Raw genomic sequence first — 22,095 nt, 5'->3', positions numbered from 1 at the left:
ATTGACCTGATGCTTTAAAAAGGCCACTTAGTATATTAAGGGCTGAATGCAGTATATCTGAAGCAATAGGCAAGAACTGGCACATCTTCAGCAGGGAGTTTGCTGAAATTGGGTATTTGAGTTCTCACTTCAAACTGAGGTTTTGAGTTATGTGTCTGCCTCTAAGATACACATTTGAAAGTGCTGGCCTTTGAGTTAATTATTTGGTTCCTATGGGATTCTTGTGGATTTAGGTGGGTATTAATTAACACAAGTTAGTTTTCTGCCTTAGGTTTAAATCCATTCAGACTTTTAGCACAATCATTTTCAACATTGCTAAGGTCTGTAATTGCCTAAAATGGTCTTGTGGAGGGTCTCTTTTCTCTAAAATGAGCAATCCCATGGCAGATTTTTTTTATATAGATAACCTTTTATGCTCATTAAGCTACAGAAGTTGTTTGTGGTCTTGCCAGGGGTAGGCAGAGCCCTGAGAAGCCTGCTTGTGCAGTGACAGGCCATGGAGTCCTCTCTGCTCATGGCTGAGTTGGCCTTCAGCCACTCCAGGCTTCAGGTGTGAGCATGCCAAGATATGCACAAGAAAGCAAATTGCAGATCCACTTGGACACATCTTAATGGCACTGATCCTGAGAGTGGCAGGCATCATAAATGGGATTTCTTTAGGCCTTGCTCAACTATCCAACATCAAGTCCAACTCAAGGCTGGGCTAACTTGATGCAAGGCAACTTGATCCCAGGACATTCCATCTTGGGGCTAGCCTTGGGAGTGGGTGGCCAGGGCTCAGTGAGGGAGGTCAGGTGAGGAAGGGCTCATAAGACTTAGATGCTGGAGAGAAATAAGCTGATAGCCTTGATGGATTTGGAGAGAATGGCTTTGACTGTGCCCTGGGCAGTGAATTCCACCCAGCCTGTGATTCACAAACCTGTTAAAGCAGCGTGCCAGGGCTGGCTGTGATGTTCTAACAACAGAGTGCCTGTGTCTCATGGTGACTGGGCTTACTGGCTTGTGCTGGTGCAGGCACTGTCCTCACAGATGATGCAGTAGTTTCTGGGATCAATGTGTTGAAACTCCCCAGAGTCCTGGATATTTTGCTTGGTGTGTTGGTCCGGGCCGGGGGTTAATAGGAAGCTGCCATCCGGCTGCATATGCCTGAAAGCTTTAGAAAGTGCTGAGGGAAGGTTCCCAAAGGAGTCAGAACCCCGTGGATCGCTTCAGCAAGGAAATGTAATCCTGTGCACATAGTAGCTCTACTACACTGCTACTACTATACTAATAAAGGTGAGCAGTGTAATACAATGGCCTCTTCTTGGGTTAAATACTCAGAAAGAGTTTGTGTTAAGTGCTTCTGGTTCCTTTTTTTTTTGGTCTCCTACTTTGTGCTTCCCCTTGCTTAAGATATGCAAATCAGCAGCTGAGTTAAACTGAAGCAGTAGTTGAGTTTCTCTCCTCTTTGCTAAATGCTGTGTGATTGAGGAGTTTCTTCTAACACCTTTCTGCTCAGGGAACCTTACCACCAAGGCTTGGTAACTGTTTAAATCCTGCTCTTGCTGTCTGCATTATTTGCATGACCAGGCACACAAGAGCTTGAGGCCAGCTCGATGCCAGGGCATCCCTAGTGAAGATTAGTGTAGGCTGCTGTAACACAATGGTGGGGAAATAGACTGTAACAAAAAGGCTAATCTTTTCTTGTCACCTTTTGTGAGTAGCCCAGAGAGTTGGCAAGGGCATCTGAGCTTCTTCAGATCTAGCTGGCTGAGTTGCAAGCAAATGCTGCTCATCAGCTGGGTGATAATTCTGTCACAGCCCAGGCAACATGTTGGTCACGGTCTTTGTGTCATTAGTTCAAGACCAGACTAGTCAGTTCAGTTTAAATGGGCCTCTGTAAATCAGGGGGATTAAGCAGCAAGAGGCAGGGGCAGCAGATCCAGAGAGGGGATTCTGCCACTTTGCTCAGCTCTAGTGAGACCTCACCTGGAGTACTGCATCCGGCTCTGGAGCCCTCAAACAGGAAGGACATGGACCTGATAGAGTGGGTCCAGAGGAGGGGCATGAAAATGCTCAGGGGGCTGGAGCACCTCTGCTATGAGAACAGGCTGAGGGGGCTGGGAGTGTTCAGCCTGGAGAAGAGAAGGCTCCAGGGAGACCTAACAGCAGCCTGCCAGTACCTGAAGGGGGCTACCAGGTGGCTGCAGAGGGACTGCTTGCAAAGGCCTGCCAGTGACAAGGGGTTTGAAATTAGAGAAGGTTGCCCAGGGAGGTAGTTGAGGTCCCATCCCTGGAGATATTCAAGGTGAGGCTTGACATGGCTCTGGGCAGCCTGATCTAGTGGAGGATGTCCCTGCTCACTGCAGGGGGTTGGACTGGATGAGCTTTGGAGGTCCCTTCCAACCCATACCATTCTATGCTTCTGTGACTTGACACTGCTAGTATGAGAGGTTTTACTTGCTTGTTATGGGACCACGAAGCCCAGGAGAGGGGCTGCAGCAAACAGCAGTGATTTGATACAAGATTCCTCACTAATCCATTAGCACCTGACTATGGCCTAAGTAAGGTACAGACCCTGTTGTAACTAGAAGCAGGGTGTCCAAATTGCAACTGTGTAGACCCCAAAAGGAAGCTAGATGCTTTTGTGGGTTGTAGCCCTCCTGCAAAAGTCTTTTTTCTGTTGTTAGTACTGCTTTGTTTTGCTGTGTTGGGAAACTGTGTATCCCATCTGGTTGATATTATCCAAAGTCATGTGTGGTTTATGCATCATCTGTCCTAGTGAGCTCTGGCACCCTAAATCCCACAAGCAAAAAGAAATGAGGCCTTGCTTTATTTTAAATAGCTCAGCAGTAAATGTGAAAGTCTACATTTAATGCTATTTTTCTGTTTGCTAGTTTCTTTGTCCTTGCTGTTCATCCTAAAGTTCTCTGTAAGTCTGAACCTATATAAATGTCAACCACTAGAGCTGTTAATATAACTTTTCTGCCTTTTTATTTAACTCCTTTCCCACTATCTAGGAAAAACAAAAGGCTTTTGATCTTCATTTAAAGCTGCAGTTTTTATCCACTGTATTGCAGCAGGTGAGAATGCTTCGTTTTGTCTGTGTCTTCTTGCATCTCTTCTGTAGTAAGAGATGCTGTAAAGTGATATTGAGGGTTTCCACACCTCCCAAGCAGAATTCTCCAGCTCAGAATGCTTTCCTGGAGATAGCAGACCTGAAAGATCAAACTTTTCTGGCCACAATCAATAATCATTGCAGAAAGCTAATTCTCTAATGGCAGCTAGCCCTGTGTTCTGGTGAGAGTGGTAAGCATGAAGTAGACATGGAGCAGATTAGCCCTTTTGTTTGGCTTTGTGCTGAGAATGTAGGTTTGCCAGTAAAGAAGAAGAGAAGACAGGTATAAGGTGTGTGAACCTCCTGTTTTTGTGTGCTCTACATCTATGAAGGGGTTGGGAAGGAAAGAAAAAATAAAGAAAATTTTATTTCAGCAATAAGATTTCTGACCATAGTGGTCTTCAAAAAACCTTCTAAGATCCCAGTTAAAAGGAACCAAAAAACTGAAATCCAACAAAACCGATAGGATAGGATAGGATAGGATAGGATAGGATAGGATAGGATAGGATAGGATAGAATTAACCAGGTTGGAAAAGACCTTTGAGATCACCAAGTCCAACCTATCACCCAACACCATCTCATCAACTAAACCATGGCACCAAGTGCCTCATCCAGGCTCTTCCTAAACACCCCCAGTGATGGTGACTCCACCACCTCCCTGGACAGCACATTCCAATGGCAAATCTCTCTCTCTGTGAAGAACTTCCTAACATCTAGCCTAAACGTCCCCTGGTGCAGCTTGAGACTCTATCCTCTGGTTCTGGTGCTGGTTGCCTGGGAGAAGAGACCAACCCCCACCTGGCTACAACCTCCCTTCAGGGAGTTGTAGAGAGCAATGAGGTCTCCCCTGAGCCTCCTCTTCCTCAGGCTAAGCGACCCCAGCTCCCTCAGCCTCTCCTCACAGGGCTGTGCTCCAGATCCCTCCCCAGCTTTGTTGCCCTTCTCTGGACATGTTCAGGAGTCTCAGTATCCTTCCTAAACTGAGGGGCCCAGAACTGGACACAGGACTCAAGGTGTGGCCTAACCAGTGCTGAGTACAGGGCAGAATGACTGCCTTGCTTCTGCTGGCCAGACTGTTCCTGATGCAGGCCAGGATGCCATTGGCCTTCTTGGCCACCTGGGCACACTGCTGGCTCATGTTCAGCCTACTATCAACCAGCACCCCCAGGTCATACATTGCAGAGATTGTCCACTCTGAGCAGGCACTTTCTTACTTTGCTGCTGGTGTCCAGTGCTTAGCCTTCCTCAAAGTGGGCTGAGGTTTTCTATTCTGTGCTGTTTGAGTCTCAGCTTCTGAGAATCAGGTATTAAAACAGACATTGATTTTATTCCCTGAGCAAACATGTGCTTGTGGAACACATAAAAAGACAGGCACTGTTTAGCATGGCATATCTAGTGGTAGGCAAAGTAACTCCCTAGCATTCTCTCACTCACACAATCAAATTCTTTTTGTGTTAAGCTTAATTACAGCCAAACTCTCCTCCTCTCAACTCTTTCTTCCTTACTCTCAGGGTTAAATTTTGTAGTGTGAATTTTAATGGCTTCTTTTTTTCCCTTTTAATCATCTAGGTTTTCTTTAGTAGAAAAGATCCATGCTGATTGTATGTAAAGAGAACAAAAGTATTTTTCCCATTGGCATGGTGTCATCAGCCTGTGTCCCTTACAGATACACTCACAAGATTCTGTGCAGGTTTTAAGAGTAAATATTTACAACCTGGACCACAGTATTTCACCTCTTGGAAAATAACTTCCTGTCTCATGTTTGTCTGTAGAAATGAGGCCTTATGGATTATTAGCAATCACATCTGTAACTACAGTAAGACAGGGGATTGACATTGTTAGGAAAAATTCTTTCAGCTTTATGGACAGGAAAAAAAAAGGCTTTATTTTTACATCAGGGTTATTCAGTCTGGAGAAGAGAAGGCTCCAGGGAGGCCTACTAGCAGCCTGCCAGTACCTGAAGGGGGCTACAAGAAGGCTGCAGAAGGACTGTTTGCAAAGGCCTTTAGGGATAGGACAAAGGACAGTGGTTTGGAATTAGAGAAGAGGAGATTTAGATTGGATGTTAGGGACAAGTTCTGCACCATGAGGGTGCTGGAACACTGGAACAGGTTGCCCAGGGAGGTGGTCGAGGCCACATCCCCAGAGATATTCAAGGTCAGGCTTGACAAGGCTCTGAGCAGCCTGCTCTAGTGGAGGATGTCCCTGCTGACTGCAGTGGGGTTGGACTGGATGAGCTTTGGAGGTCCCTTCCAACCCAACCTGCTCTGTGATACTACAAAATATTATATTCAGAGTTAGCTGGCGCAGTCCCAAAGAGAGAGTGTATTTCTCTGTGTCACACTTTGGACAATGTCTGTAACAGCTCACTCTGTAAGATAACTTAGCTTTCACCTTCTAAACAAGCACCAACAAATTAAGATACTGCTGCCCAGAATAGTAATCCCTTGATGCCATAGTTGATGACAGCACACTTGCCTTCCAGCAAGTATCAAAGCAAATTCTAGCTTGCTTTCCCAGTCTTTGTGGTAGTGAGAGGCTAGGGCTTACCTTCAGGCTAAAGATCTTTTGAAGGTATTTCAGGGTCGACAGCTGGCCAGGATGAATGAGGCCTTGAGCAGCCAAGTCTAATCGAGAGGTGTCCCTGCCCATGGTGGCAAGGTTGGAGTAGACACCTAGGTTTAAGCTTCTCCCATGTTCTGGTAGGCAAAGCGACACTAAAGATGCTGCACATGAGTTCAGTGACAGTGTTTGTATTGGCTTCAACAAGCTTTGGCTCAGTCTCCAAGGTCAGGTTGGATGGGACTCTCAGCAACCTGATCTAGTTGGTGCTTGGACTGGACGACCTTTAAAAGTCCCTTCAATTCCAAACCCTTCTGTGATGCTTGTGATGCTTGAAGGTACCTGAGGTTATTGCCATCCAAAGAGTTGTCCTAAAGCTCTGTGAGGACCATCAAAATCAGGATAGTTAATCGTGGAGTTAGTTGTGGCTGCCTCCTCCCTGGTGGTGTTGAAGGCCAGGCTGGATGAGGCCTTGAGCAGCTGAGTCTAATTGAGAGGTGTCCCTGCCCATGGCAGGGAGGTTGGAGTAGATGATCTCTTAAGGTCCCTTCCAACCTGAGCCATTCGATGGTTCTGTGATGGTCCTATGATTCTCTGACTACCACTGATAGAGATATGGTAGAAGCCTCATCCTTGGAAACATTTCAGGTCAGGTTGGACATGACTCTGAGCAACCTGATCTAGTTGAAGCTGTCCCTGCTCACTGCAGCAGAGCTGGACGAGCTGCATCGCTCAGCCGCATCGATTGCCTGTGGGAGGTTCATCTAGAAGCAGGGTAGCACAGCTGAAATCAGAATGCATCCCAGTGTTTCCAGAAGAATGCTTGCACTTTTCTGTGCACCCAGTTGTATTTGCAATGAAGATTGCTCTCTGTGTCTGTCACGTCTGTACCAGTTCTTTGACTTGCTTGACAAGACAGATGGGAGAGACCTCCTCACAGCATGATAGCTGACTCTTGGAATCACTTAGAGGTGTTAACAGTGACCTTTCCTGCAAGGGCAAGATAAATTAGACAGCCCAGAGCTCTTTATAAGCAATTTGAAATCTCTACCTACCATGTTGATCTTGGCATGCATGTGTCTGTGAATTTTAAGGGATTTTTAGAGAACCTCATAAATCCAGAGTTTGATGTGGGTGGTCAGGGAGGGGAGAGGGATGTGAAGCACTAAACCTCTGGGATGCTTTCTCTCTTTCCCCTCACGCATGTTAAATACCCAGAGTACCCCACCAGGCTTGCAAACTGGCCCTTTTGGACCATGAGCTGTTTCAAGAGTTGCTCAGAAAAGAGGTAAAAACCCCATGCAACACCATTGAGTGTCTTCCAATTTGAGAAGCTTTTAACTCCTTACACGTTGATCTTTATGCCTCCCTCAGGCAGATAGTAATCTCTTCTTGCTTCTTGCTAAAATACCACCCAGCAGAAAGCTGAGTTCTAAATACCCTTTAGAAGAAAACCTTCACAAAATTTAGGTTTAAAGCCATTGAAATATTGCTTGTACTCTTTGGCTTGGGCAGATCTACTCTTAAGGGAAATCACTTACGGCTTGCCCTGTAGCTTTTAGGGCATTGAAACTTCAGTGCTATAGAAGCAAATGTTTCACAGGCTTAAAGAAGAGCTTTAACCTTGTGACTGCTGTGTTTAAATACGTGCAGGCTGGGATCAAGATACGTTCAGTGATGCACACGCTTCAAGAACATTCATCCAGCTGCCTTGTGCAGAAAAGATTTGGCTTTAGAAGTGTCTAACAGCCACTGCCACTAAGAACTTACCTCAGCGTTCTAGAAAAGCTAAACATCCCAGTTCAGCACCAAGGAAGGTTTAAATGGGACATGAGGAAATATTTCTTCACCAAGAGGGTGATAAATCTTGGAACATCCTTCCTGTAGCAGTCAACACCCCAGGCCTGTCAGTGTTTAAGAGGCACTTGGACAATGCCCCTAATAACATCTTAACTTCTGGTCAGCTCTGAAGGTTTCAGGCAGTTGATGAGTACAGATGAGAGTTGTCTGTTGCTTCCAACTGAAAAAAACATTCCAGTCCTATTTCCATTTTACTCCTGTGCTATGTCACTGCTCTCTTCTTCCCCTATCCATTACCTGTTGAGAAGGCAGGCTATTTAAAACTCAGAATCTTGATCTCATAAAGCTTCCTAACCCAAAACACTTCACCGGGAAAGCAGAACCCAAATAAAGTGTTTTGTAGTAATTGGACTGTAATAAATGCCAATATGGATTCTCATCCTCTGGTGTAAGAGCACCTTTTCCTAGTTTAATGTCCATCTTTCTTTGGAAATCCATCATTAACTACAAAGGTTAATAAAAAAAAGATGTAAGAAATAATGAACACTGAAGTGAGGCTATAATTCCTGAAATGGAGAACATACATCAGTGAAGATGATCAAGAAAACGTAGTGTCTGGCCTTTAGCTTTTTTTGTTATTGTTGTTCACTACTCACTGAAACAGAATAAGAATTAGGTACTTCTGAAAGCAAATAATAAAACACAGTAACATTGATTTCCTCTTCTGTCCCATAAAATTATTGATCTGGTTTTAACCTAATTGGCACTTGTGAAAATAAATGGGGAAAAACAGTGGGATATTTATGGGGTTCGAGTGTGTGTTCTCAGGGAGAGTCCTGGGCCTGCTTGTTCAGGGCCATGCTGCCTCTGCTAACAAGCTAAAGGTCTGAGTGCTCCACCATCCTGTATTTGCTTTCTTCTTCTCCTCTTTCATCTCATCTGTCTAATTATTTCTTGTCATTCAGAGAAGCAACAGTGCTAAAGATGCCACAATATGTTGGTACCCAACAGCTGAGCACACACTACTAAAAAAAAACAAACTAAACCCAGTTTTTCACTAAAGGTCTTTATCTAACATCAAAATGATCAGCTAAGAATTAGAGGAAAGAGATAATAAAAGAGAGTTTCCAGTGAAACTCAACAGAGTGTGTGGGAGGCAAAGGTAAGTTATTGCTCTTGCTTATTGCTCCAATGCTTACCTGACACAGAGGCATTTTTAACCAGCTATGTTTTCCTGTGCTATAGAATTTACTGTGTAGAACCAGAGACTGACTTCCTCCAGTTTGATCCTCAGGTATTCTGTTTGTGGGAAAACTGCCAGGTGGATGAGCCCATAATTCACCTGCCTAAGTATTTGAGGAACAAATTAAACTTAAGTTTAAACTTCTCCCATGTTCTGGTAGGCAAAGCAACACTGAAGATGCTGCACATAAGTTCAGTGACAGTGTTTGTATTGGCTTCAACAAGCTTTGGCTCAGTCTCTAATGTCAAGTTGGATGGGACTCTCAGCAACCTCATCTAGTTGGTCCCTGCTCGTTGCAGAACGCTTGATGACCTTTAAGAGTCCCTTCCATCCCAAACCCTTCTGTGATGCTTGAAGGTACCTCAGGTTATTGCCATCCAAAGAGTTGTCCTAAAGCTCTGTGAGGAGTGTCAGAATCAGGATAGTTAATCGTGGAGTTAGTTGTGGCTGCCTCCTCCCTGGTGGTGTTGAAGGCCAGGCTGGATGAGGCCTTGAGCAGCTGAGTCTAATTGAGAGGTGTCCCTGTGATAATTCCAAATCAGGAATCAGGCCTACAGCTGTTTAATAAACAGACCAAACAAACCCCCACAACAACAACAAAGCACATCAAGAAGAAGAAACCAACCAACTGAAAACCACTAAAAAATCAAAATAACTAAGGCTGCATGGTTCTCCTCAGTGTTTGATACTTTTGTGGCAGAAGTACTTTTAAAAGGTGATTTGAAATTACAAACAAATCATTATCCAGGTGTTTCCATGCTTACAGCTGAACCTTTGGGGTCTGGGGCTGTTCCATCATTCATTGCACACATCTTTGTGAACTGCTGTCTTCACAGGGCTGCTGAAGATGGCTCTCCCGTGTTTGCAGCTGCAACGGGACAGCTCCTCTGGATACGGAGACAGATGATTTCCCATCTGCTTGCCAGTACCCAGAAAGGAAGATTGTGTTTTAAAACCCGGTTTAAAACACCATGGCAAAATTAGCCTTGTCTGTCTCACCTGGATTTCAGGAGTGGATATTTGTGTTTGCCTTTGGGCTGTGGTTTGGTGTTCAGAGGAGAGTCGCATGTGTGTGTTATTTTGCATGCTGCAGCAGGATGCATCTGTGACAGAGGGAGAAAAAGGGACAGTGACTCTGAGGACGTTGTTACACAGTTTGTGTGCCTCTTCACAGCAGTTTGCCAGGGCCATTGTTTTAGCATGACTATGGCTGCAGCGATTAGCGAGGTGATTGTACGCCTGACCTAATTTAATGCTGTTGTTCTCTCTGTCTGCTTTTGTAACGAAACAGAAGTACTCTGCTGTCTCTCTCTGCAACATATCTACAGAAGTCCTGAAAGTCATCAATGCCACCGAGGAACTGATAGCAGAATCCACCAGTCCCTGTGATTTCCCAGCTGACATTCAGGAGAGAGGGAGAGGAACCTTCCCCCTGGGGACGGACCCCGCCAGGCTCGATGAGCAGCTCACCACGCTGGAAGAAAATGTAAGAGCAGGACTCGCTCTGTGGAAGTGTCACAGTGTGGGGGTGAGCAAGCTGTGTGTGTGAGCCAGCTGCAAAGGGGAGGCATGCAGGCAGCACCAGTGGATGTTCAGAATTAGTGACACAATTCAATTCACAAACAGAACAAATGAGCAATGTCCTGCTTCAACAGGGTGCACAGCTATCTAGTTGGGGTTTTTCCATGGCACCATGGAACAGCAGGTTGGAAAGGACCTCAAGGATCATCTGCTCCAACCTTTGGTGGCAAAAGTACAGTCTAGACAAGATGGCCCAGCACACTGTCCAGCTGAATCTTACAAGTGTCCAGTACTGGGCACTCCACCACTTCCCCAGGGAGGTCATTCCAGTCACTGGTAGTCCTTGGTGGGAACAGTTTTCTTCTTGTGACCAACTGGAATGTCCCCAGCAGTGACTTGTGCCCATCACAGTGTGCCTTCTCAGGGTGGCTCCTTGTGAAAAGGGACTCTCCAGCTTCTTTGTAGCCACCCTTTAGATACTAGAACATGGTGATAAGGTCAGCCCTAAGCCTTCTTTCCTCGAGGCTGAACAAACTCAGTTCCCTCAGCCTTCTCTCACATGGCAACTGCCCAGTCCTTGCATAGTCTTTGTGGCCCTTCTCTGGACTCTCTCCAGCCTGTCCACATCTTCTTTTGTGCAGAGGGGACCAAAACTAAACACAGTACCCCCCAGGTGTGAGCTGACCAGCACTGAGCAGTGGGACAATGACTTCTTCATCTCCGCTGGTGATGCCCTTGTGGATGCAGCCCAGCATCCTGTTGGCTTGCTTTGTTGCAGCAGCACACTCTTCACTCAGGCTGAGCTGCTTGTCCACCAGGTTCCTTTCCTCAAAGCTGCTTTCCAGCCAGGTAGATCCCAGCCTGTGCCACATGCCTGGATTGTTTTCCCAGGTGCAAGGTACACTTGTCCTTGTTGAACTTCCTCAGGTTCTTCTTCAGTCTTTGAGCCTATTTAGGTCTTCCTGCCAGCTGGCTTTGCCTTCCAATGTTCACTTCCCCACTCAGTTTGGTGTCATCATCAAGCTTCATCAGGGTACAGCTGATCTCATCATCCAGGTCACTTGTGAAGATACTGGAGATATTTTAAATGTGTACTTTCAAATGTTTGGTGGGATGGAGAGTTGGATGTTCTGGGGTTTACAACTGACTTTAGCATCTCTACCTCAGAAGTGAACTTAACCCCTCCAAACCTCTGCTGGCTGTACAGCTGCACCCTGCCTGGCTGAAACCGCATGTCTCCAAGCCCCAGCACAGCCTCATTCCTGTAGGGAAAGTGTGTCCCTAGTCACAGAGGAAGGTGGAGGAGCTCTTCACCCACATGTTCCCAGCACATTGCACTGAGCACCCCAGGAGCCAGAGCTGCTGCTGGACTGTTGGCAGGAGCAGGCTGGAGGAGCCAAATTAAACAAGCTTTTGTCTGTCTGTGTCCTAATCATCTGTCCCTTTCCATCAGTGCCAGGCATCTTCAGGAGGAAGTGCAGTGCTGAATCACAGAGGGAAGTCTCCACTCATTGGAAATTTTTCTGCATCCACCTAATGGAGTTGGTACTCTGTAACTTTCGATTTTCTCCTCTTCCCACAGCTGATTACCTTGCAGTGAGGTTTTTTTTCCCCTTCATTAAGGAGCTCTTAAGGAGCTTGTAGGAGTCCAGGCTACTGTAGCATTGTGACATCTTGATCAATTCAAGAAAACAGATCCTGTTTTTCTCCAGCCCTGGAAGGTTTTCAGACAGAATCTCTTCTTGGGGGATCACAGCAGTGCCCTCCACAGAAATGCACTTCTACAACAGCCCCAGGCTAGGGGGTGAGTGGGAGATGGACCAAGGGAATATCAGCCCTGGTACTGGACCTGTCCTGCCCCAGAGCCCTCCCACCAGTCCCACAGTTCCCCAGTTCCTCTCACCACAGCTTTTCCAAGCTCAAATCTCCCAGCTTTACTTCGGTTCAGAGCTTCCCAAACTAGATCTTAGTCTTCCCAACCATCTGATGAGGTCCCCCTGTAGACTTAGAGGTTTTGTAATGCACTTGAATGTCAAAGGCAAAAAACCCCAAAATTGCAGTTTTGGTTTTTTCCTTTGCTGGTGAATCTGGGACAAATCAATTTTGGAACAGCATTGTGGCACCTGTGAAATTTGGACTACAGCCATCTCATGCTTCCCTTCTCTTTGTGGATGCTTGTGTTCAGATTACTTCCTGCCTTCTCTTTGGATGTGTTCAGATGATTCCTTCCCTTCTCTTTGGATGTGTTCAGAAGATTCCTCCCCTTCTCTTTGTGGATGTGTTCAGATGATTCCTCCCCTTCTCTTTCTGGATGTGTTCAGATGATTCCTTCCCTTCTCTTTCTGGATGTGTTTGGATTATTCTTTCCCTACTCTTTGTGGATGTGTTCAGATAATTCCTTCCCTTCTCTGTCAGGATGTGTTCAGGTGATTCCCCCACGACTTTCCTCTGCCAGGTAAGTCTCCCTGACGTGGGTCAGCAAGGAGGGATGCTCAAAGGTGGCATGGAAGATGCATTCTGCTCAAAGCAGGCATGCCAGACAGCTCTGCCTGCCCTGTCCCTGCAGGTGTACCTGACAGCCAGCACGGTGTACGGGCTGGAGGGGCAGCTGAGCAGCCTGGAGGATGCCGCACGCAAGATCAACAGCGTGACCGGAGAGTCCGAGCTGGCTGACCTGGAGGACCAGGTGGCCACAGCTGCTGCCCAGGTTCATCATGCAGAGCTCCAGGTGAGGACAGCAGCTCTCCCCCAGCTGCAGGTGTCACCCTGCCTTGCCTAGCACTTCCCTGCTGCCTGCAGTGAGTGATGAGCTAGGGCTGCTGACTGCATCGCAGGAGCTGAGCAGAGCCTCGCTGCAGGGCACAGCTCAGCCCAGGCAGATGCACTCTGTTTGCTTCTTCCCAGTGATTTGTTTCTTGCCAATGCTCTCCTGGGGTGCATTTAGAAGAGTGTGACCAGCAGGATGAGGTGCATTCTCCTACTCCTAGTAAGGCCACATCTGGAGTATTGTGTCCAGTTCTGGGCTCCCATGTTCAAGAGGGACAGGGAATGACTGGAAAGAGTCCAGGGCAGGGCTACAAAGATGAGGGCTACAAGGGCTACAAAGAGGCACTGGAGCCTCTCTTGTGTGAGGAAAGTCTGAGAGAGCTGGGACTGTTTAGCTTGGAGCAGAGAAGACTCAGAGGGGATCTTCTTAATGTTTATCAATACCTGAAGGGTGAGGGCAGACTCTTTTCAGTGATGCCCAGTGACAGGACATGGGGCAAGCAGCATGAACTAGAACACAGGAGGACCATGAGGAAAAACATCTTTCCTTCAAAGGTGACAGAGCACTGGAACAGGCTGCCCAGAAAGGTTGTAGAGTCTCCTCTAGAGAGATTCAAAACCCACCTGGACACAGTCCTGGGCAATCTATGTAGGTGAAGCTGCTGTTGCAGGGGGGCAGCTGATGTGGTGCCACACATGTGGCTGTGGTCAGGCTACAAATACAGTCAGGGTCAGTTCATCTCCTCAGCAGGTTGTAAAGCACTGCCCTAAAGGAGCCACTTTTGGGACTGTTCTGCCAAAGAAGGCCAAGAGCAGCCAGCTGCTGAGCCAGGCACAGAGTCCAGCTCCTGCCAAGTCTGCCTTGAGATTCAGCTGCTCAGCAGCCCACAACTCAGCCAAAAGGGAGTTGCTGCTGTGGGCTGCCATCTAGCATCTCTCTAGCAGGCTCCAGAGAGTCTGGGGCTCAGAAGAGCACCTGGTGATCTGGGGCTAAAAGCTGAAGGAGGCAATAGTGCCAGAGCTCGAAGGGCTGCCAGAGCTCGAGGGGCTGGTGCTGCCAGCAGCTTTCTGAGTTCACTGACCAGTCTGTGCCAGGCAAGGGCACTCAGGCCTGTCTGCGCCAGGCTTTACTGGAGCTTACTGCTTATTTTGCTCAGTGGCAGCATGCAGCCTTTACGTACTTAAAGGGGGCCTATAAGAAGGATGGGGACAGGCTTTAGCAGGGCCTGTTGTGACAGGACAAGGGCTGATGGTTTTAAACTAATAGAAGGAGATTTGGACTAGACAGAAGGGAAGAATTTTTTTACAGTGGCAGTGGTAAAACCCTGGCCCAGGCTGCCCAGGGTGGTGGTGGATGCCTCATCCCTGGAAACATTCCAGGTCAGGTTGGATGGGGCTCTGAGCAACATGACCTAGTAGGGGGGAGGTTGGTCTGGATGACCTTTAAAGGTCCCTTCCAAAACAAACCATCCTATGGTACCCTATGATATGCTCAATTGAGGACTGAACAAAGAGAGTCTGAGCTGTCTCTGCTGTCAGAAGTACACTGCTGCACTGGATGGTGAGTGCACCGCGTTGTTTTGTAGGCTTCAGTCAGTGTTTTACAGTAAATACATGAATGGGGGTGGGAGGTGAGGAGAAAAGCCACCTAAGCTATGCAAGGAGGATGACAAAGAGACCAGGGCAAGGTCTTCTGCTGGGTGAACAGCTTCATGTTTCCTCATGAATCACAAGTCAGGTTACATGTCTGACTTCTCTGACACATCTTTCCCTTCTGGCAGTCCTTGTTTTCACCACTCCCAACATCAGCCTGCTTGCCCTCTAGATGCTTGCTCTCTTGGCCTTCTCTTTTTCCCAGCAGCCTGTTTTCCATTCAGTGTTTTCCTGCAGTCTGCACCTGCATTTATGCATCTCCATGCTTAACATAAACAGACACTGAAGTATTTAAGATCAGCTGTTTAAGTGCTGTGGTGGAGGATATAGAGTAGAGTAGAGTAGAATAGGAGTAGAGTAGAGTAGAGTAGAGTAGAATAGAGTAGAATAGAATAGAATAGAATAGAATAGAATTAACCAGGTTGGAAAAGACCTTTGAGATCATTGAGTCCAACCCAGTACCCAGCACCATCTAATCAACTAAACCTTGGCACCAAAAGTACTTTGCCTGTGCATGAAATCAGTTTTGAATTGGGAACTGTGTCCCACAAAGTCCTTTGAAAAACACAGCTTGGATGAGCTTGGAATCCTGCAGCTAAAGGTAGCTGGGAGGTGGCAGATGTAGGTTTTCTCTCCCCGTTCATTTTTTCCTCACAAGGAGTGAAATGTTTCTTCCTTGGAGTCACAAGGTAGGTTGGGTTGTTCTTTTACTGCCTGTCTATTGACAAATGAAGCCCCTTTTTTTACCATCAAGGCTAAAGAATACAGGAAAGTGTTAGAATTGCTGAAGAAGTTAGCCAGCTGTTTGCATTTTCTTGATAAAAGAGGATTTGGCTGGGGGGGGAGGAGGATAACATTTTAGCAGTGGCATCTCCAGTAATTTTAAAACTTCTTTTTCCCCCTCCCCATCTTGTCTGTCTCTCTCTTATTTTCTTTGAAGATTTCAGATATTGAGAGCAGAATATCAGCTCTCACTGTTGCAGGCTTGAATGTGGCTCCATGTGTTCGCCTGACAAGGAAACGGGATCAAAAGCAAACAAACCAGGTGCCAGAACATTCTGTAGTATTCAAAAATACATGGGGGAAACCTTGCCTCTTCTTTCTCTGATGGAGTGGAGTAATGCATGTGTGTTGTTTGCAGATGCACACCATAGACACATCAAGGCAGCAGAGGAGAAAGCTTCCAGCTCCCCCCATAAAAGGTGTGTTGAAGTCCTCACATACGTTAGAGTCTACTGAGATTTGGTATAATGTACAGCTCAGCAAAGGGGGAGAAAGACTAACTTAGGCAACAAGAAAGCCTTCATGTGTCCACCCTCCTCATTTCCCACCTGTCATGTTCAGAAGCATCACCACTCCCTTCAGTGGGAGTTGTGACAGTGGCAGATCAACAGGAGCAGAAGGCTGGGGAAAGCAGAGGAGCGATGCTGAATGCTTGCCCTGCAGCAGGGCTGCTGCTGCCCCATGTGCCAGGGGTTAGTTTGTGAGGCCCAAGCAGTTGCCAAAAGCCAGTTGCTGCCCTCCACAACCCACCCCTGATTTCTTAAAGCCTGTGTGTGCTGATTTCAGCCATAGAGAATTGGTTTGCTTGGAAGAGACCTTTAAGGTCATCAAGTCCAGCCTTAAGCCAGCACTGCCAAGTCCAGCTGATGTGGCTCAGCAGTGTTCCTGGGATGTTAGACTGGATGGGAATTTGCTTTCTAAAATAAAAATGCTTTCTCTTGGTCGTTTTTTTTTAACCCTTCAGTGCATTATCCTTGATGGTTCTTCCCCTTGCACTGCTCTTGTTTTGCTCTTGTGCAATTCCCCTGACTGACCTGTCCTCAGACTTTAATAGATCAGGAGTATCACAGCCTGAAGTTAAACCCAGCTTTCCTCATGCGTCTAAGGGGAAATTTTATCTCCCTGGAAGCTGTGACTTACCAGGAGCATTGTTGGTATCTGCTTCAGTCTGTGATGTGAAAAGTCTCCCTTCTTTTGGTGATTTTTCTCAGGTGAGAAAATAGAGGAGTCCCCAGTGACCACCGTCAGGACGTTTAACAGGAACTTCATGCTTCAAGGATCCCTAACACAAAGAACTAAGGAGAGGAAAAGCACTGCCAAGGACTTAATGGTAAACTCGTGGCAAATGTTTTTCAGACTTCTGTTAAAAGCACTAAACAGCAAGGGAGTGGTGTCAGTAGGTAGCTGCATTTCAGCAGCACAGGAGGTTCCACCTCAGTGCAAAGGGGAACTTCTTTACTGTGAGGCTCACAGGGCACTGGAACAGGGTCCCCAGAGAGGATGTGGAGTCTCCTTCTCTGGAGACTTTCAAGGCTTGTCTGGATGTGTTCCTCTGTGACCTGAGCTAGATTGGGTGGTCCTGCTCTGGCAGGGGGTTGGACTCGAAGCTCTCCGGAGCTCCCTTCCAACCCCTGATACCCTGATATCTCTGATATCTCAGTTCTTTGAGAAAACAGAGGCCAGAGGCCTCTCTGAACAAATCTGAGCGGGGTCCTGGAAGGCATCTGATTGTATAGCACAGCAGAGCAGCTCCCGAGTGTCAGCCTGCCTACCAGGTCTCCAGGAATGTGCTACCCTTATTTAAAAACGAACAAACAAACAAACTTGTGGTCCCCTGCAATTGAGAGTTTTGGCCAGACCTCCCAGAACCAGTTGCATGCTGTAACTCAGCAGGTAAGAGTCACCTTGAATCTCCCTAATGTTCAGAGGTTGCCAAAGTGGCATTTAAGAGGCAGGTAAGCCACAGGTTGGCTCTGCAGGGTTTGAACAAAGAGGCTTCACACTGGGTAGCTGTAAGCTGTTTCTTCCTCAGCAGCTGGAGAGAGTTAAGGAAAAAAGCTGTCTGTGCAAAGCAGTCTGCCACTAGATAGGTGGAAGAGAGGTGGGGAGGGAAGAAGGGGAAGAACCTGGCTGCCTAGAAGCCTCAGTGTAGCCAGCAGGAGCAGGGAAGTCATTCTGCCCTGTACTCAGCACTGGTAGGCCACACCTTGAGTACTGTGTCCAGTTCTGGACCCCTCAATTTAAGGAGGACATTGAGACTCTTGAACATGTCCAGAGAAGGGCAATGAGGCTGGGGAGAGGTCTGGAGCACAGCCCTGTGAGGAGAGGCTGAGGGAGCTGGGGTTGCTTAGCCTGGAGAAGAGGAGGCTCAGGAAAGACCTTCTTGCTGTCTACAACTACCTGAAGGGAGGTTGTAGACAGGTGGGGGTTGGTCTCTCCTCCCAGGCAAGCAGCACCAGAACAAGAGGACACAGTCTCAAGCTGTCCAGGGGAAGTTTAGGCTGGAGGTGAGGAGAAAGTTCTTCCCAGAAAGAGTAATTGGCCATTGGAATGTGCTGCCCAGGGAGGTGGTGGAGTCACCATCCCTGGAGGTGTTCAATAAAGGATTGGATGTGGCACTTGAAGCCATGGTTTAGTTAGTCATGAGGTGTTGGGTGACAGGTTGGACTTGATGACCTCTGAGGTCTTTTCCAACCTTATTGATTCTATGATTCTCAGCAAGCTTCCTTTGGTTTTTCACTCATGGTTTTTCCTTCCTGTCCCTCTCTGTTCTAGGAACCTGCCCTAGGATCTGCTGTGATGTACTAAACTTTCCACTTCCCTACTGCCAATAACACACTGCCTAAGGCTGCCCACGAGAGTGCCTTTACTTAACAGCCATTGTGTATGTCCAGCTGAAAATGGACCCTCCAGAACCCACAATGCCTCAGTCATAGGGCTTCGTTTGGATACCTCACTGAGAAAGCTGTCCAAGTCTTCAGCATTGTGGGGCTGCTAAAGGAAACTCTGCCTTAAAAGTTCTCCCAAGACTCTGGAAAGGATGCTGAGTTTCAAAAGCAAGGCTCCACATTTTAAGATGCACTTTTTCTCCCTATTGATTGTACTAAAGTTTGTCGTCTGTAGACTGCAGGATGTTTTTGTAACTCCCTCCTCACTCATCACTCTAGGCCAGTATTTCCTACAGAGAGAACACAGCAGACCTGTGATCCATGTCTGCTGCTGGCCTCCTGCTATTCATGTGGCATCCCTCTTGGTGAGCAATAAGAACCACTCTGTGCTGCCTGGTGGGGATGCTCCCTGAGAGGGAGCGTGCCCAGCTCTGCTCCCAGGCAGTCAGTGGCACTTTTGGCAGGGTTTATAGGGGGTAAGATGTGCAGGGACTTCTCTGCTCACTGGCAGTCATGTTCTAGCTCCAGAGCTGGGTGTTTTGCTCTTGGCAGCAGGGGGCAACACGGATGTGATGCTGAGCCATGAGCTGGTGGCAGCAGATGTGGACCAGATGTCTGCTGAGTTACAGTTCTGGTGTCTGGGAACATCTGAACACTGTTGTGAAACCAACACCTTTGTTTGTCTTGCTCTTCTTGGTAGCATTGTCCACTTGGTGGTGTCCAGCCATGCTATAGTTCAGAACAGATTCTGAACAAATAATTTAAGATTGGAAGAAGAAAGTTAAGAGCTTTGCAGTCTCTGCTAACTGGCTGCTGGTTATGGCATATCTATAGCCTGCAAGAGAATTCTTTCTGCTCTTCCTGGCCTTCCTGAGGATGGGGCAAAGGCAGCCCAGACACAGCTCTTCCTTTACTGCTCTGCAGCCAGTGCAGAGTAGCTGGGGCCTGCCCCTGGTGCCACATGCACCCCACTCCCATTGGACCTCTCTGGATTGGATTGTGAGTAGTAATTCTCTTCTTTCCTTTCTTGAGACCCTTGAAAGTGAGCCAAAATGGAAGGTCCATGAGCAGATGCCCAGGAGGGATCATGCTGCTTACAGCATGTCCCTCAGCCTTTTTGGGGAGAACCTTGCCAATTCTTGGCACCTTTTGCTCTGAAGAATACACAGGAGGTGGTGAGCCAGTGGATCCCCCCTCTTGCACACAAAGTGCAGAGCAGGTCCCCAGTTGAAGATTGGGTTGGTGAGAAGTATGCTGTGAAAGAGAGCCTGGGCTGGCAAGTTCCCTCTTGGCATTAAAGAGTGGAGAGCAGAGGGCACCAGGGAAAGAGGAGAGTTGCTCCCTTCCCTGGGCTCCCAGTGAACACGTTCCCTGCCACGCAGCAAGAGAGCAGTCCCCCGGGACACATGCCCAGGGGAAGTCTGTGGCTGGGCAAATAGGTGCAAAACTGGGCAAATTCCCTGGCTAGGCTGGAGTTAGCAAGGGCAGGTGAAGGAGGGTGAGGAATGGCTGGAAAAGCAGAGCCACCCACATTTGACACCAAGCTTGTCAGCACTCCGATGTCCAGCTGCATGTAGGAACCCCTGGACTCAGTGCAACCATCTTTCCCCCTAGTGTCACTCTGTCCCTTCAGGGAGTTTGCCTGCCCAAGGTCCAACCCAGAGTGTCCATTCTGGGTGCAGTGATGCCTTCTTTTCCTCTCACACCACATGAGCTATCAGAGATGGCTTTGCACAGTCGGTGGGGGGGCAGAATGTGGCCCACTCTGTTTAATATATAAATACCTGCATAAAGCAACTCCATTTGATTTCTATATGCAATCCAGCGCAGCAGATTGAACGGAGTAGGATGCCTAGGATGTTGTTAGCCGGTCTCCTCCTCCTCCTCCTTCCCTGACTGTTCTCCTGTGTGTATCCACTACATTCCCAGGGTCTGGTTCCTGCAGGTGTGCCTGTTCTGAAATGTCATCGATGGTGGTTGGTCTGCATCTTTGTCAAAATAATAACCAATATTTGTGTATGTGATAGCAATGCAGAAATGACTCCTCTCATTTTGCTAGGATAACTCTCTTAGTGTGATTTAAACAAGCCAACAACAACGTTTGGACTCGGTTGTTTTCCTTAAGAGGCATGAAAAGCACCTGCTATCGTGTTGCCATGTTCAAATATTCAGCCTTCTCTGACAGGAGGGAAAACAAAAAGAAAGAAAAGGTGTACTGTGTAGGCATTGCAAACACAAAGGAAAAAAAGGAAAAAGATAAAAAAAGGAAAAAGTTTTAAAAAGAAAACAAGGAAAAAGTTTAAAAAAGAAAACAAGGAAAAAGAAAAGAAGAAAAAAGGAAAAGAAAGAAAAAAAGAAAAAATTTAAATAAAAAAGCAAGACAAGAAAAAAGGAAAAAGAAAAAGGAAAAAAGAAAGGAAAAAAAGAAAATTAAAAAAGGAAAAAAATTAAAAGAAAAAAAGGAAAAAATAAAGGAAAAAAGAAAGGAAAAAAGAAAAAAGGAAAGAAAAAAGAAAAGAAAAAGAAAAAAAAGAAAATTGAAAAAAGAAAATAAAGAAAAAAAAGGGAAAATGAAAAGAAAAAATTTTAAAAGGAAAAAGTAAAAAGGAAAAATAAAAATTTAAAAAAAGAAAAAGGAAAAAATAAAGGAAAAAAGAAAAATAAAAAGGAAAAATTAATTTAAAAAAGAAAGAAAAAAAGAAGAAAAAGGGGAAAAAGGAAAAAAAAACAGAAAAAAAATACTAAAAAGGCAAACATAGGTAAAAAAAGGAAAAAAAAAGAAAATCCAATTCCACCTGCTGTAAAGCACTGGAATTTTTACAACTGTTTGTGCCAAACCTGTGCAAAGATACAATTTATTGTTTAAAAACAGAAAAGAAAAGAAATCCTAAAGGCATCTGTTAGAGCACACAAAGAATTCTTTTGTCATGAGGTGATTTCAGTCTCTGGTGTTTAACTATTTCTATTTAGAATGACTTTTTTTATAACTGAAGCTCTTTTCCTGGGTCAGGTGAAGCCTGGATGAAGCTGTCTGATGAAGTCTGAGTGCATCTGAAGCTTGCCTTGTCGTTGTTCTCTGCATACTCACCATGAATTATTGTCAAGAGATGCTAACCAAGTAAAAGCCATTTATGGGAAGTTTGCCTTTTCCAAGACTTGCTTCATAAAGAGAACCCAAAAGCTCTTCCCTGAGCCTTGGATTGATGTGCACCTGGGCTGGGGAGTGTGTAGAACACGCTGCCAGGGCTCCCCGTGCATCGGTGATGCCCCCCAGGACTCCCTCAGTTAGCTGAGGGGAGGGACACGCACTTGGGTCACAGTTTTCCAGCAGAGCTTTTAAACAGGGTTTAGGCTGGACGTTCTTCCCAGAGAGACTGGCCATTGGAATGTGCTGCCCAGGGAGGTGGTGGAGTCACCATCCCTGGAAGTGTTTAAAAAGAGACTGGATGAGGCCCTTGGTGCCATGGTTTAGTTGAGCAGATGGTGTTGGGTGATAGGTTGGACTTGATCTCAAAGGTCTTTTCCAACCTGGTTTAGCAGAAGTGTTATAGTAACCACCTGTTTATAGTAAAAATCCACTCCTTGCTGAAAGGCTTTTGCAAAGGGTTGCACTAGATGACCTTCTGCAGTGATTAATGCAGCCTAGATTCCTAAATTCCAACGGCAATTACAGTATCACACACAGTATCACAGTTTCACCAAGGTTGGAAGAGACCTCAAAGATCATCGAGTCCAACCTGTCACCACAGACCTCATGACTAGACCATGGCACCAAGTGCCAC

General features: G+C 46.6%; 1 protein-coding gene across 1 annotated transcript in view; it reads left to right on the top strand.

Annotated features, from left to right (window-relative positions):
* MYRIP (myosin VIIA and Rab interacting protein) overlaps nucleotides 1-20,507 on the top strand; it is a 148,689-nt gene extending 128,182 nt beyond the window's left edge. Inside the window, 7 exon segments of the mRNA XM_054177164.1 lie at nucleotides 3,000-3,062; nucleotides 9,994-10,188; nucleotides 12,790-12,951; nucleotides 15,583-15,687; nucleotides 15,784-15,844; nucleotides 16,637-16,755; nucleotides 18,201-20,507. Of these exon segments, the coding sequence (XP_054033139.1) occupies nucleotides 3,000-3,062; nucleotides 9,994-10,188; nucleotides 12,790-12,951; nucleotides 15,583-15,687; nucleotides 15,784-15,844; nucleotides 16,637-16,755; nucleotides 18,201-18,233 (738 nt within the window). The 3' untranslated portion in view covers nucleotides 18,234-20,507.
* The last annotated feature ends 1,588 nt before the right edge of the window (nucleotides 20,508-22,095 follow it).

This window comes from Dryobates pubescens, chromosome 38 (assembly GCF_014839835.1).
Source record: "Dryobates pubescens isolate bDryPub1 chromosome 38, bDryPub1.pri, whole genome shotgun sequence".
NCBI classification, from domain to species: Eukaryota; Metazoa; Chordata; class Aves; order Piciformes; family Picidae; genus Dryobates; species Dryobates pubescens.
Note: the sequence above shows the minus strand (reverse complement) of the source record. Positions and strands in the feature narration are given on the sequence as shown.